The sequence below is a fragment of the Aureobasidium subglaciale genome, assembly GCF_000721755.1.
Source record: "Aureobasidium subglaciale EXF-2481 unplaced genomic scaffold scaffold_24, whole genome shotgun sequence".
NCBI classification, from domain to species: Eukaryota; Fungi; Ascomycota; class Dothideomycetes; order Dothideales; family Saccotheciaceae; genus Aureobasidium; species Aureobasidium subglaciale.
Window position 1 is genome coordinate 42169 of NW_013566971.1, and position 14170 is coordinate 56338.

At 49.5% G+C, this 14170-nt stretch overlaps 4 protein-coding genes across 4 annotated transcripts; 3 read left to right on the forward strand and 1 right to left on the reverse strand.

Annotated features, from left to right (window-relative positions):
- Positions 1-1107: 1107 nt before the first annotated feature.
- Positions 1108-1776, forward strand: AUEXF2481DRAFT_32472 (uncharacterized protein; the record flags this gene model as incomplete). The annotated part of the gene is made up of 1 exon (XM_013485030.1): positions 1108-1776. One exon carries the CDS (start codon positions 1108-1110, stop codon positions 1774-1776), a length of 669 nt encoding a protein of 222 aa, XP_013340484.1.
- A 316-nt stretch (positions 1777-2092) lies between these two features.
- On the forward strand, positions 2093-5640 carry AUEXF2481DRAFT_43386 (uncharacterized protein). The gene has a single exon (XM_013485051.1). It carries the CDS (start codon positions 2581-2583, stop codon positions 5401-5403), a length of 2823 nt encoding a protein of 940 aa, XP_013340505.1. The 5' UTR covers positions 2093-2580; the 3' UTR covers positions 5404-5640.
- Positions 5641-5990: 350 nt separating this feature from the next.
- AUEXF2481DRAFT_91594 (uncharacterized protein) lies at positions 5991-10914 on the forward strand. The gene is made up of 2 exons (XM_013485114.1): positions 5991-7968; positions 8020-10914. The coding sequence occupies exons 1-2, from the start codon at positions 6064-6066 to the stop codon at positions 10711-10713; spliced, it is 4599 nt and encodes a 1532-aa protein (XP_013340568.1). The 5' UTR covers positions 5991-6063; the 3' UTR covers positions 10714-10914.
- Positions 10915-12210: 1296 nt separating this feature from the next.
- On the reverse strand, positions 12211-13636 carry AUEXF2481DRAFT_441293 (uncharacterized protein). Its single transcript, XM_013485124.1, has 2 exons — positions 12476-13636; positions 12211-12393 (listed from the first exon to the last, which is right to left on the reverse strand). Exons 1-2 carry the CDS (start codon positions 13533-13535, stop codon positions 12326-12328), a joined length of 1128 nt encoding a protein of 375 aa, XP_013340578.1. The 5' UTR covers positions 13536-13636; the 3' UTR covers positions 12211-12325.
- Positions 13637-14170: the final 534 nt, after the last annotated feature.

Sequence of the window (14170 nt, forward strand, 5' to 3'; positions counted from 1 at the left end):
ATACCCTAGCTTCTCATCAGATCACTGAACAATCCTATGCTCTTTCCAAGTCAAACAAGTGCATTCATGAAATGTACATGCCCGTGACTGTCACTTCTTCACATGGTTGAAACAACCGCTGCAAGAAACGATATGCTTGTCAAGCTTTTTAGACTAGGCTTGGAAGTCGTGATACCTTTACGATACATGCTGTTGTCTTCTTCCTGCCCCTAAGCATGCTGAGCAAGAGGGATGATTCCATGATTCCAATGATCTGATATGGTGCGTATAATGACATTTTGAAAAATATAATCGGATGATGGTAGCAGAATGCCCTGTGATGATTTTGATTTTTTACTCATTCTGGCGTGCAGAGCTGTCAACGAACGGAACAATCAATCGACTTGGATTTGCACAATAAGGTGACCGAAACTCTCAAACATGGCATTTCTACATTGGAGCGCCGACCACTTTTATGCTTCTTTTGATAGTCCCTATATTCTCCAACTTGATTCTGCGCCTCATTTCTATCATCTTACTAGCAGCTTGTATACAACTACTCTCAGTTCATTGGCTACCGACTGATGATGTTCTGCGATACACCTGTATTGTTTAGACGACACCTCCTTCTCAACAAGGAAAGTGCAAATGGCTCAATCTCTTCGCTCGATCTTTCCTTGTTCTTGATTCCGTATGAACAGTCGAACCATAATGTGCATGTGATCATCTCGAGCTCTTTCTCAATTTTTAGACTCTCAAAGTCCCAGCAACCCCCATCGACCGCCAAAGCGCATCAGAATCTATCAACAATCGCCTTGATCGCAGTCGCATAGTCCGATTGAGCCGATGTTTGTCGCTGATAATGAGTCCTCAGAGGTGACGAACGCGGTCATTGAGATGGAAGACGACTCGTCTTTATCCGCGAATCGACCGCAAAGATTGATGGAAAGCTCTGGGAAGCTCTTGCCAACAATAGTCTGGATGTTCCGGAAGCTTCTGCACCCTCTCCTTGATGGCAGATCGGATACAAGAGGGCCAAGATATCGCATCAGATAAATCTGCTAACCTTTCCAACTCTGATTACTTGACTACTAATTCATAGCTGTAACCCAATCTTGGCAAGTCAGGATGGCCAAACGCGCTTTGCAGTCACCTCGTAAATCTCCACACGGTATCAGGAAGCGCAGACGTACTAATAGATTGAGCTCGTCTGTCATTGGTACTTCTCCTAGCAGTGCTGTAGACTCACCTCAAGAAGATGAAGTTAAAAATGGACAAGACACGTCCTATATCTCAGCCGGCAGCAGGGAACATACTGGAAGCGAAAGTCTACCTCTCAACGGTGAAAATGATGCCGATGAAGCGCAATTTGAAGTCGATGAAAGCGCTAAGGAAGAATTGCCATCAGCCGACAACAATGAAGATGCTAAAAGTCGACTCTCATCTGTCTACACAGAGGCAAAAGTTGGAGAACTCCCAGCTGTGGACAATCAGAACGCTATGGAGGCAATTATTTCATCAACCGACCATTCAGATAGTGACTTCGAGTGTCAATCAAGTCTTTGCGATGACGAGAGCGACTACCAAGATGGAAGTGATCAGCTATATCAAGACTCCGACCTTGAGTCCAATTTCAATGACTCCAGAGATCTACCTCCAGTCAAGCATAGGAAGAAGACAGAGCAACGTGAGACATCAGTACAGAAGTCCGCCACTTTTACCAGAAGAGAGATCATGGAAAAGGTGCACATTGATTGGCCTTCGCGAATGCAGAACGGAGTGGTGAACGGTGTTTGAGACCTACAGACTATGAAGCAATTCATGATATTGGATCAGATCAATGATGATCACAAGGCCATGTGGATCTCGTTGATACAAACAATCGTCCATCACCCAGATCAGAAGTCCATCATCGAGGTTCTCAAAGATCTGCTATTGGGCGATCTCACCCTTGCAAAGGAGATTCATCTTGCGACTACGCCGCCCAGTGATCAAGCGGGCATTGTCTTGTAGATGACTCGCAAACGACTTTTTTTTTTTTTATGGAAACAAAAAGACTGCTGAAGATAAGTGGCGCAGATGACAGCTTTCTTGGCCACGTGAGAAAGTGTACTCGTGGGAGAGAGTTTGAGGTGCTTCGGCCTCGTCGCCCGAACCTCGACACTGACGATACAGGCTCGTATACGGTGATGTTTTTCATCGCGGGTGCTGTCCCTGTCGAAATGAATAGTCGCTATAAATGATAAGCATGTCTTCCTCTGATCGTGCCTCTGGTCATAGGAGATGTATCATCTGTGCCGGTGACGTGAACACCTATGACTCCCAGCTTCAATGTTTGGATAGCCAAAGCACATTGGAGTTAGTTTCCCTTGAAACTTCTGCTGGGAATATGACTGTTGCGCTGATATCTATGCTGCAATTTTTCGTTTTGGCCTTTGCTCTTCTTTCTTTCCTTTACACTTCTTCAACTCAAGCGAAATCATATACGTCAAAACTTACCAGTCACGACACACGACTCACGCTTCAAGTTTATCGGTCTCCTCACAAGATCTTCTTGCCTTACCTTTTTACACCTCTCTTCTTACATCCCATCAAGCAATCATGGTTTCTCAAACCCAAGACATGCAAGCTCTTGCCCAAGCAGCCAGAGAACAATTCGCCAAGGCACAAGAGATCGATGAGAGATGTCGTCAACGGTTCATCTATGAATACGATCAAGCACAGGCAGCAGCCAAAGGCGACGTCGACACTTATGTCGCAACTCGACAAGATGTCGGTAGATCAACAGTGTACGACGATGAGGATGACCAGACTGCTGTAGCTTCCGATGACGCCGATGATGAGCGTGATGGAGACGAGTCGACCGATGGTTACGATGAAGAAGCCGAAGCAGACAGCGAGGGCGACGCTGAATACGACGAGAATGAAGCAGATGACGACCAACTCCAACACGAAGTCGAAGGCGAAGACGACGATCTGGAACAAATCATCGCGTCCTACGCTGACGGTGACAATCAGAGTATTTCATCTGAGCACAGCTCTCAAAACTCGGATACCTGGTCTGTAATCAGCGACTCAACCGCCCACAGCACAACCGTCCGTGTTGTGCCACGCCTTCTCAGCACTCCAGAACTTGACGCACAGCCTCTTCTCGCCGACCCATGCGATACATGTGACGAAGAGTCTGGAGAGGAGTCCGAAAACGAGTCTTACCAAGACAGCGACGACTACAACGAAGAAAGCTATTGCGAATGTACCGAAGAAGGTGTCCGTGCCGACCAAGCTGAGGAAGACCTCGCCATCTGCATCGAGGAATGTGCCGAGGAAGCTTCTCGCGCTGATTTTGCCGAAAAACAACTCGCAATCTGTATCGAAGAAGCTCGTGTGGCAGACAACATCGCCAAACAGACCCAAAAGGATCTCGCCGACACCAACGAATCCTTGAGAACTCAACATAAGCAATTCGGCGTTGCAGTGGGTGATGTGGTCAAGGATTTTATCACCAAACACAAGGAATGTATGCGCCTTAAGGATGCCGCCGAGAAACAGTATGTCGAGGCTGTGAAGAAGCATAATGATTCGGAAGCCAGATACGCTCGACTGGAAGCTCAATACAATGATTGCATGCTCGCCAGGACCGCTGCTGAAGAAGCTGTCGAAGAAAGGAACCGCGACGTCGAAGTCTGGCAGCAGGCCCACGCTCTAGAGCACGAAAAGGTCAACCTCGCAAACAACAAGCTGAAATGGGTGAATGAACAACTCGAGGAATGTCTGACCGACAGAATCACCCTCGTGGACGAAAAGGAGACTTCCATCAGCGAAAAAGAAATCTTGCTCCAGACAGTCGACAAGCTCGAACACCAAAAGAACGAAGCCGCTGCCAAATGGTCCGAGGAGAACGAGGCTCTCAAATACTCGAGTGCGTGTAGCAATAACCACTATCAACGTCAAATAGAAGACCTTAAGGAGTCGCATGATCATCAAATTGCACTCGTCCAAGACACCATTGAGGCGCTGACGTCCGAACACGAAGACGAGTTCAACCGTATCGAGCGCGAATACACCGTAGAGAACGAGGACCTCAAAGAGTGCTACGAAGTCCATGTCAACAGGATTGCTGGCCTGGAGAAGCAAAACAAAGCTTTCCGCACGGAAGCCGATCATCTCCGCGGCCAAACACAAGACACCGCTACTCTGCAGGCCGAGCTCAAGGCGAGCAAAATCGACATCGACAAACTCAAAGTCCAACTCGTCGGCCACGAGGAGCGCAAGCAGCTTCTCGAACAGGTTACACAACACAGGATTTCTTGCGTTGAGCGAATCGAAAGACTCGAAGCCGAACTTCTCAGCCGCGAGACGGAGAGAAAAGGGTACGAAACCATGGTTCAAATGGTCAAGAACGCCAGACTCGATAAGTCAAAAACCGAAGATTGGTGCACCGAGCTTAAAGCCCAGTTGGAAACTGTCATACAAGATCGCACTGACCTCCAGCAGAGGCTCAAGAACGATCGCGGTGACCTCCAACAGGAATTCACGGATCAAATGAGAACCCTGAACGCTGAATTCCAAGCGCTGCGTATTCAACATGACAACCTCCGCCAAGATGAAGACGCCATCAGCATCAAGCTGGATAAGATGACATCTCACAACAAGCAGCTGCAAAAGATCTCGAACGCGGCTCAGTTCGATTGTGACAATGCTCTGAAAAGCGTGGAGAGACTCGAAGCCGAACAAAGCATCCTCGTCGGCGGTTTGAAGTGCACCAGGAACGACTTGGCGACCACGATGACTGCGTTGAGAAAGGCCGAGGAGGAACGCAGCAATGCTCTGAGAAAGTTGAGCGTCTTCAAGGAAGAACAACTCCGTCTCAATGAGAACTTCCAAGTGACTAACGACGCATTGTCAACCGCCATTGAGAGTGAGAAGAAGGCCAATGATCAACGCGACAGCGCTCTCAACAACCTGAATCAACAGACGAATGACAACACCTACTTGATGGTGCAGTCCAGAGAGCTCAAACACGAGTTGCAAACCGCAATGAACGCATCCAAAGAATATCGCGACCAGTACGAAAAGCTACAAGTCGCTCGTACCGAAGATCAGAAGAAGCTGCAAACCCTCACAGAAGAGCGCGAGAAGCTTCTCGAGAGGAACGACGAGATTCGCAAGGAGTTCAAGGAAGCCATGGACGCAGGCGAGGCCCTCGAGGACGAGATTGAAGCGTACAAGGAAATGGAAGCGCAAGAAAGCGATGACCAGAAGAAGATGGCCGTTTTCAACCACATCTTCCCGACAATCAGAGATATCTCTGGCGCCCAATTCCAGCAGGACTTGATGGAATTGCAGAATTCGGGGGCTATCGACATCGAAACACTCAAGACGTACTTGTGCAGCTTGATATCGCAAGCCGAAGAGGAGCTTTAGAAGCAAAGTAAGCCGCCTAACTACTAGATCAGAGTCGAGTCAATCGAGTCGTGTCTCATATCTACTGTGTGATCGGTACGATCGTGAAGCAGTGACGAGCAATGTTGGCTTTTGGCTGGTGGAATATTCGACGAGTGGCTAGGTGGCTTGTAAGACGCGCCACTCGATGTGGCTCATTGCTTGAAGGCATGATTGTAGTTGTAGCGCCGCGTGTGTAGTTGAGGAGAAAGCTGAGGTAGCTGGAAGTCGGAGAAGAAGTTGGTCCCTGTAGATCGGCGAGGCAGAGAAGGTGGAGGTTCGCAAATCCGAATTCGGCAAGTGCACGCGTCGCGAAGGAAAAAGCAGGCGCAAACAGAAGAGCCAGAAAAGCGGCCATGAAAGTATAGACATCTCGAAGTAACATGGTCCAATCTGAACTATGAATACAAATTCACCTAATAATATTCTATAATTCCCTAAAGTATCACGGTGAGCATCACCAAGACAATTGAGTGGTGACAGCAAGCAAAAGCATCGGCAAGGTTTCAAGCTAGCCCCCAGGCTTCTTGATTGACGGACGTTTCATCCAAGTTGATGCTTCATCCATGGGCAAGTCTGAGTTATTTGCGATCTGGCGGCAGCGACGCCTTCCTCTCTTTCGCCAACCGGATTGATTAGGAGATGAGTTCGCCGGCGCCTCTGGCCATGCGCGCCGCCAACAGAGCAGACACTTCCGACTTCTCCAGCGACGACCGTCGCCATCAACAAACAAGTAAACAATCCACATATCAAGAACAGACTTCTCACGGCGAAGACATTCTACACTCGGACGACGACTACGAGCAAGACGATGATGATGCCCTTCCCCAACACGACGACTTGTATGACCAAGAAGACTCGGACCTCCCACCGCTACCCATGTCAAGCGACAGCCTGCTCCACGTTACCAACGCCCATACCGATGCTCTCGACGAGCGTGAGATGAGGAGGAAACTCATGGATGTCGAGTCCAGCTTCATGCCCGACCTACTGTCCACACGCGTGCCGCATGAAAGAACTGGTGCCGACGATACCTACCTCAACATCAAACATCAACAAGACAGCGACATTCCGCCCATCCATGAGCAAACCGAAAATAGCATTGACGACGAAGACGATGAGCAAGAGATGGAAGAAGAAGAAGAAGTCGCGTCGGTGGCTTCTGTTCCTGCCATACACCCTTCCTCTCCAGCCGCTGCAGCCGCCGAACGCTCCTCGATGCGTGCCGAACCTGTGCGACGCCAGTCTGAGAACGACCACGACCTGTCGACCGCCTTCACGAGACTCACTCTACGTTCAAATGCATCCAAAGATGCCGACCAAAGATCTTCGTCCTGGGACATCATACAACCTTCAACCTCCGAAGGTCGCATCTTTTCCTTGTCCTCGAGAGAGACTGGCCCAGCGCAATCGTCAAGAGAAGCCCCGCAAGAAACCACGTCACAAGAGCCAGAACATTCCTTCCTCTCCACAACCTCAGCCTCGACTAAGCCGGAGGATGTTCCCTTGCCAATCTCAGACAAGAGCTTGCTAGACATGAGCAGCCTTCACTCTGCCTCGTCGCATTTACAGAAGAGACCAAGCTACATGTCACAGAGAAACCCCAGTCATCTTTCTGCAATCTCAAACGCCGATACCGAATACTCCACCGGTGACTACGCTCTGCAGACAGGCGGTGCCATTCCAGAAGATCACTCCTTCAGCCACGGTCGTCCACTGTCCAGGCTCCCCAGTCTGGGCAGTGTCGTATCAGCAATGTCGAGGGATAGTGAACCCAATCCACCTCCGCTAAATCGTGGCAATTCTGTACTGGCGAGCATCCGCGCAGAACGAGCTCTAGGAAGCTTGGAAGAGGAGGACAAGGTATCCATCGCCTCGGACCCTGTTACACCACGTCCACCGGACATGTTCGAATTCCACGCTCCTACAGACACAATCATTACTAGACATGTGCAGAACATCCAAGTGCCTGATACTATTGCAAAAGAGTACCGACAGCAGTATCGTCCCATCTCACCTGACAAGCGCCCCGCCTCTTCTTCCAATGCTCTTACCTTTAGCAATCGCCCAGGTGGCAATTTGACCCTCAAGGAGCAGAACAGCAAGATCGACAAGCTTACCAAGGAGAACTTTGATCTGAAACTCAAGATTCACTTCCTTGACCAAGCCCTGCAAAACCGTTCCGAGGAAGGTGTAAAGGACATGATCAACAAGAATGTGCAATTTCAGACAGACCTCGCCAACGAGCGCAAGGAGAACCAATCTCTCCGTCGCAAGATACGTGATCTTGAAAAGCGACTCAAACAGTCTGAGCTGGACCTAGCTGAAGCTCAAAAAGCTGCCCAAGAAGCGGCTGGTAACGGCCACGAAGAGCTTGAATATGAGATTCTACAACTTAGCGAAGAACTGGATAGGAAGACAATCCAGATTGCCCACTTGTCTGCTGAGAACATGGCCAAAGAAGTGGAGAAGCGCAAGATGAAAGAGTACATGACAGCCATGAATGAGAGACGTGGGTCCGAGCATAATATTGTGGAAGAGGAATCTGTGAGCACGCTGTCTCAGAAACGTGAAACAACTTCGCTAAAATGTGTCTAGGAGATGTGGAAAGACCTACTTACGACAGAGACCGCTCGTAGGGAACAAGCCGAAGAAGATATCCGCAAACTTCGTGAAGAGGTCATCATGCTTAGAAGCGAGAAGGCGTCCGAAGCAAGTAGAGGACTCAACCCACACAGGATGAGCAAGCTCCGTGCCCAGTCTACCGAGTCAGAGTACGCCGACAGTCGCAGCGGTGCCGCCTCAGCCGCCAGTTCCACTTTGGTCGACCAGCTCCAACACGAAAATGCCGAATTACGCCGCGACTTAGGCGCGCAGACATCCATGCTGACGTCTCGCAACCGTGAGAGAGAGCGCCTACAGCAGGAGATTGAGGATCTGAAGCTCCTTCAGCGCAGACTAGACGGCGGTCGCTCAATGACAGGCGACAGCATCTTGGACCGTTCCATATCTCGACAAAACCATTACCAGCGATCCACTTCGCGTACCAGCGGACAGACCCAGGCTACCATGAGCGATGCTGAAAGAGATGGCTATGAACAACGAGAAGGCATGCTGCGCGATCAGAATGCTGCCCTTAGACTGGACTTCCAGGACATGCAACGACAATTTAACGACCAGACCGAGCTCATAGCAGAGCTTGAAGAAGCTGTTCAGATCTCCGAGAATGAGCTGGATGCTGCTGTCGAAGATTTGAGGACAGTCCAAAACCAGCGTAACGAAGCGATACAACAACTCGAAGCGACTGAGGTAGAGCTGGAGCTCGTCAAGGCCGAACATGAGAAACTCAGGATCGAAGCTGTTAGTGCCATCGAAGATCTGGAAGACAGTCTCGACAAGACCGAGCAAGGACGTGAGCGTATCGCCTCTGACCTCAAAGATCGCGAAGACGATTTCAAGGCTCTCCAGCATGAACTGCACAATCTCAACGACAGTCTCGTACAACTCGAAGACGATAGAATGGCCGCTATGAAGCGTATAGAGATGCTTGAACAGGAGCTGGAAGACGCAAACTCTGACTTGGACGAAATGGAGAAGAACCTGCGCGAGACTGCACTGAAGAACAGCCGGCTTGATGTTCAGGCAGAATCTCTGCATAACGAAATCTCTTTCCTCCGGGAAGAGCAAGAAGGCGACAAGATCAAGATTGGCGATCTGGAAAACAACCTCAACGCCGCTCAGCAGACGGTCCAAGATGAGAAGGAAAAGATGCAAGAACTCGAGGAGAGTCTTGTTGAGGAGCGTCGTCAACGTGAGATCGTCGACAATCAATCGAAGCAAGAGGTTCAGAGGATGATTGACGACCTAAATGACGAGAACGCAAAGTCGAAGGACGAAGTCAGAAGCGTCAAGCAGACTCTACGTCAAGCTGAGAGCGAAACCGCAAAGTACAAGACCAGATTGGAAGAGCTTGAGACCAGCCTCAGACGCGTGCTTGGTGATAGACGTTCTGGTTGGCTCCAAGAAATCCAGAAAATGCAGGACGATCTGGAGAATACCATGCACGACCTCAACGAGGCCAAGTCACAACTGGCCGAGAAGGATCGCTTACTACGTAATAGAGATCAACTTCTCGAAAGCAGCGGTCTTGAAAGTCGCAGACTGTCCGAAATGCTGGACAAGGAGCGGTCCCTCCGCCGAAAGGACCTCCATCAATTCGAGCAGTCACAACGCGGCAATTCGACCAATGCACGCATGATGGCGCAACACGAATCACGCGCTTTAGATCTAGAAACAGCACGTAGCCAAGATCGTCGCAAGATGATGCAGCTGGAGCAGCAATACCGTGATCAACTCGTCGAGCGCAATTCCCTGCTCTTCACCCTGTGGACCAAGCTGTCGAACATATGTGGAGGAGAGTGGGCATCTCACCACACAAACACTAATGGCGAGCCACACTCTACGGAAACCATCTCCCGCAACCTCTCACCCTTTACCCGCAATATTCTCGACGCGATCAAGAAAATCGAATCCCTCATGTCTGACTCAACCTCTCAAATCCGCACCGTTGATAAGAGTCTCGCCAAAGCCTACGCCATCCTCGAGCAAAACCTTTCCATCTACGTAAAGCGAATCGAATATCTCGAACGCATGCACAAAGAAGTACAAGTGGCTAAAGAACAACAAACACAAGAACTAGCCCACCTCCGCTCGCAGGAAAAAATGAACAAGACATCCTCCCGCAGTACAGAAGAGCTCGCGAAATTAAAGCAAGAGGTTAAGGTCCTTCGAGCTGAATTGCGCTTCTCGAAATCTGCTGCTGAGAAAAGCGATGGAGAGAAAAAAGGAGGAGATGGCCAAGCGACGCCCAGAGCTAGTCTTGCAAATTCTTTGCTGAGACACCATTCGTCTTCTGCTATTGAGACGCTGGCTCCACCTGCACTCGCCACTGCCGGTACACGCAATCCATCCATAGTTCTCGCTTCTGCACCCCTTGCACCAAGCGAACAACGCTGGATCCACCGTCTCAAAGAACTGGAACGACGATTGAAGGCGGAGAGGGAAGGCAGATTACTCGATCGCAAGGGAGCGCGACAGAGGTTAGAAGAACGAGATCTACAATTAGAAGATCTGAGAGGGTTGCTGGAAAGGGAAAGGGATAGGAGGGGCAGTTTTGAAAGTGGGAGTGTAGAGGATGAGGGGCAAGATGGGAGGGAGAGTAGGATGAGTAGAGCTAGTAGGCAGAGTCGAGCCAGTAGACCGGGTAGGGAGAGAGATGGTAGTGTTGATTGAGCCTACTGGAGTGGGGGTTGTAATTCTAGACAAGGGGGTTTTGGTTTCTTCATTTCTTGCCCCCTTTCTCGTTCCGTCGAGAGGGGACTCTTCTTTTTGTTGGCCATATTGGGCTTTATACCAGTCTTTTTGTATGCTTCGACAGAGACCTGCAAGGGTTCTATCATCAGACTATTTTACACCTTTCTTACACATTTCCCCCAATCACGCTTTCTCTTAATTGTGATTGTCAAGTACCTTCAACACTGAAAGAGAAGATCGCAGACGAAAGATGACAAGAGTAAAAAGTTCCAATGGGATGGTGTGTCAAAAGATGCGGGTTCTCTTCTGACAGCCTCGGACACAGATTAACAGTATGGTGTGGAAAGAATAGTATCTCAAAGACTCAAGAATCACAAGGCAGTCAAAATGTCGTATGCAATAAAAGATATGCTCAATATCAAAGCACGAAGAACAGACATGCTAGAAATATAATTCACACATCACAAATCACGAGTTAAACACATGACGAGATTAATCACGGATTAGTGACAAATAATTCGAGGAAGTGAAAAAAAAAACAAGATTCATTAATAACAGTTCTGTTACAAGATGACTGGAAGAAAAAGTACAAACGACCTACCCAGAGATGAAGGATTGGGAAATCACCCCTTGATATACCACTTACCTATTCAAAAGCGTCTGGGCGAATAAAAGTCAGAAATGTCAAAAACATCATCATCACTAGACTCAGAGTCAGGAGATTCAGGACGAGAAACTTCAACATCATCATCCTCAGACTCTGATGTTTCAGGTCGTGTATCAGAAAAGCCACCAGTAGGTGGAGGAACAGCGAAAGTTCTATCTTGGGGATTAGTGTTGCGGGAAGGGAATTCCTCAGAGGAAGCATTCGATGCATTGTCAGAGTGGATATTGTCTGCGGTGTTGTTAGCAGCAGTAGCACCGACGGGGGAAGCCCATGAGGGGCCAAGACTGCTCATGGAAACATCGCCACTGGAGGCTGGAGCAGTTCCGTTGTTGATGCGCTGTTGGAGCAAGTCAGCAAGATCGCCAATGTTGGGTTGAGGGTACCTTGATGCGCGAGTAGGGGTAGGAGGGAGAGAGGAGATGGAAGAAGGAGAGCCAAGAACAGGCGTATTTTGAGCAGCCGTGGGGCGATTGAAGAGGTTCGAGCGAGCACGAGGACTGTCATCGTGGTTAAAGAGGTCGACTATTTCAGCTGGAGGAAGACTAGAGGCGGAGCCGGAGGGTGGAGGCCAGGAAGGCGAGATCGCATTCCAGGAAGGCATCAAGCGTGGGCGAGCGCTTGCAGCAAAGACAGTTGTAACGTTGGCGATAATATTGTCGGTCCAAGCTTCGTAGTCACAAGTATCCATGTTCATGATGGGACTGTTCGGGTGTGCCTGCACCTCGACGGGCAGTCTTTGGAAGATGGAGTTAGAAAGCTGACCGTAGTAACCAGCCTCAAGCTTGTGAGAAACCTTAGAGCGGACAGCTTGACTGCGGTAATCGTGAAGGCGGTTGGACTCAATAGCGTGAATGAAGGACTTGAAGGTGTTGGAGTCGAGATTAGAGGTCAGATGATCAAAGCGGCGTTGAGCCCAATCGGCAGTCAGACGATCAGCGTAGAAGTCGATTGTGAATTGCAAAGCACCGACTTGTTTAGCGAGGTCAAGTATACTGCTTTCAGGGTTAGCCCAGAGGGACTCGATAATGGAGCGGTGAATAAGGTTGGGGTCGGAAAGCCAAAGCATGAGCTTACCCATCAAATCGTACCAAGCGCTGATTTCGGAAAGGTCAAGAGAGCCAGGTGCAGCTCTTATCTCGACCGTGTCCTTATTGCCATAGCCAATCTCGAGATTCGTTAGATTCACTGCAAGACTACGGTGGGAGAGCCAAGTGCCAGCGGTTTGGTTGGATGGCCAAGTGTCTCGGAAGAGCTTGACTGTGTCGAAGGTAGAGATATAGGCGAGCCAAGCTGGAACATTGCAGCTCTTCAATTGATCAATGATAGTGGAGCGGGCGGACTCGGGACCTTTCTCGAAGGCCTTCTTGACATCCCTTCGAAGCATCTCAAGGAAGACTCTAGAACAAGAGCCAACCCAGTCGCTCGATAGGGCGTCGTCGTATTTGTAGACGGCATGAGGTCTGTCGATACCGGGCAGAGGACCAGCGACTTTTTCCATACCGATTCTAGAGACTGGGAGAACTTCATCAAAGATGCGTTCCAAGGCGGTCCAGAGGCTGAACATGCCGAGGGAAGACTTGACCGGCATGATGTCCTTGAAGTTGCCAAGGTGGATATGAAGACCTGTGAGTCCATTGGTAGCAACACAGTAACCAGGACCCGAGAAAGCTTCGTGGATTCTTTGAACGAAAGCACTGATCTCGGTGTTGGCATCCCAAAGGAAAGGCTCACCGGTACAGGGGTAAGTCTGACCAAGAGGACAAGTAGTCGGTCTGGCGAAGTTGATAATTCTGCTCTTGAGCTCCATGTTGTACCATGCCGAGTCCTTGGGAACGTATGGCTCCTCGGTCTTGCGACATGGCACAACTGACATGTCACTGGTGAGGCTCCAGAGACAGAACGGGGAAACATCACCTTGATGGTCCAGTTTTCCCGCGAACGGCAAATCCCAGGAGTGCGAAGCGGCGCATTTGGAGCACTTCAAAGTGACAGGTGCGCGCAAAGCCTTCAAGAGATAAGCCTTCGGCTTGACATTCTTTGGGGTATAGGCGAGGAACTCAAGCTCAATACCAGTCGTCATGTTAATGAGAATCGAGGGCTGACCAGCAGCATCGACGGAAGCAGGAGAAGACATGGTATTGAGTTTGAATGGGTTGTTGGGGGAATGAGGTTGGTGGGTGGTGAGAGAGGAGAGTGGTGGACAGAACAGGACAGAAGGGCAGCATTATGTAGCAAAGATCGTGTCCACAATTGCAGGCTGTCGAAGCTAGCAAGGTGTTGGGAATGAAGAGCATCGACAAAGCCATCCGAGCAATGACAAAGGTTGAAAAAGGGCAATGGAAGAAATGCTCGAAGACGTGAAAGGACTTGGATTTTCGAGCAAAGGAACAAAGTGCAATGAACAATGGGTTCCTATTCGGGTTGACAATGTGAAAGAACAGGTGTCATGGAAGGAGCGAACAACGCGGGAGGGCTCATCTGTCTGCCGGGTCCAAAGAGCAAAGGACGATCGATGGCGGACGTGTTGGAGGACAAAATTAACGGTGTAGCTTTCAAGTGCTCAGAGCAATTTCGACTCGAGTTTGACAGGAGATGTAGATCTGTTATGTATTGCGTGACGTGATCGAGTAATAGCGGTCATGTTGAATGACGTCTAGTATATATATACGTTCAATGACCAAGGGCAAAAAGCGCGATCGAAGAATTTGTGAGAGACTCTCGGCTCTCATGTAACAAAAGACATGAGGTTCGTAGTCAGCACCACGGACA

What these genes read in the sequence shown, in the direction of transcription:
- AUEXF2481DRAFT_441293 (XM_013485124.1), bottom strand. Translation starts at nt 13,535, where the DNA reads ATGTCTTCTCCTGCTTCCGTCGATGCTGCTGGTCAGCCCTCGATTCTC. An exon ending in CGCTTGGTACGATTTGATGG is followed by an intron (nt 12,394 to 12,475) that starts GTAAGCTCATGC and finishes CCCTGAAAGCAG; the next exon opens with TATACTTGACCTCGCTAAAC.
- AUEXF2481DRAFT_43386 (XM_013485051.1), top strand. Translation starts at nt 2,581, where the DNA reads ATGGTTTCTCAAACCCAAGACATGCAAGCTCTTGCCCAAGCAGCCAGA.
- AUEXF2481DRAFT_91594 (XM_013485114.1), top strand. Translation starts at nt 6,064, where the DNA reads ATGAGTTCGCCGGCGCCTCTGGCCATGCGCGCCGCCAACAGAGCAGAC. An exon ending in ATATTGTGGAAGAGGAATCT is followed by an intron (nt 7,969 to 8,019) that starts GTGAGCACGCTG and finishes AAATGTGTCTAG; the next exon opens with GAGATGTGGAAAGACCTACT.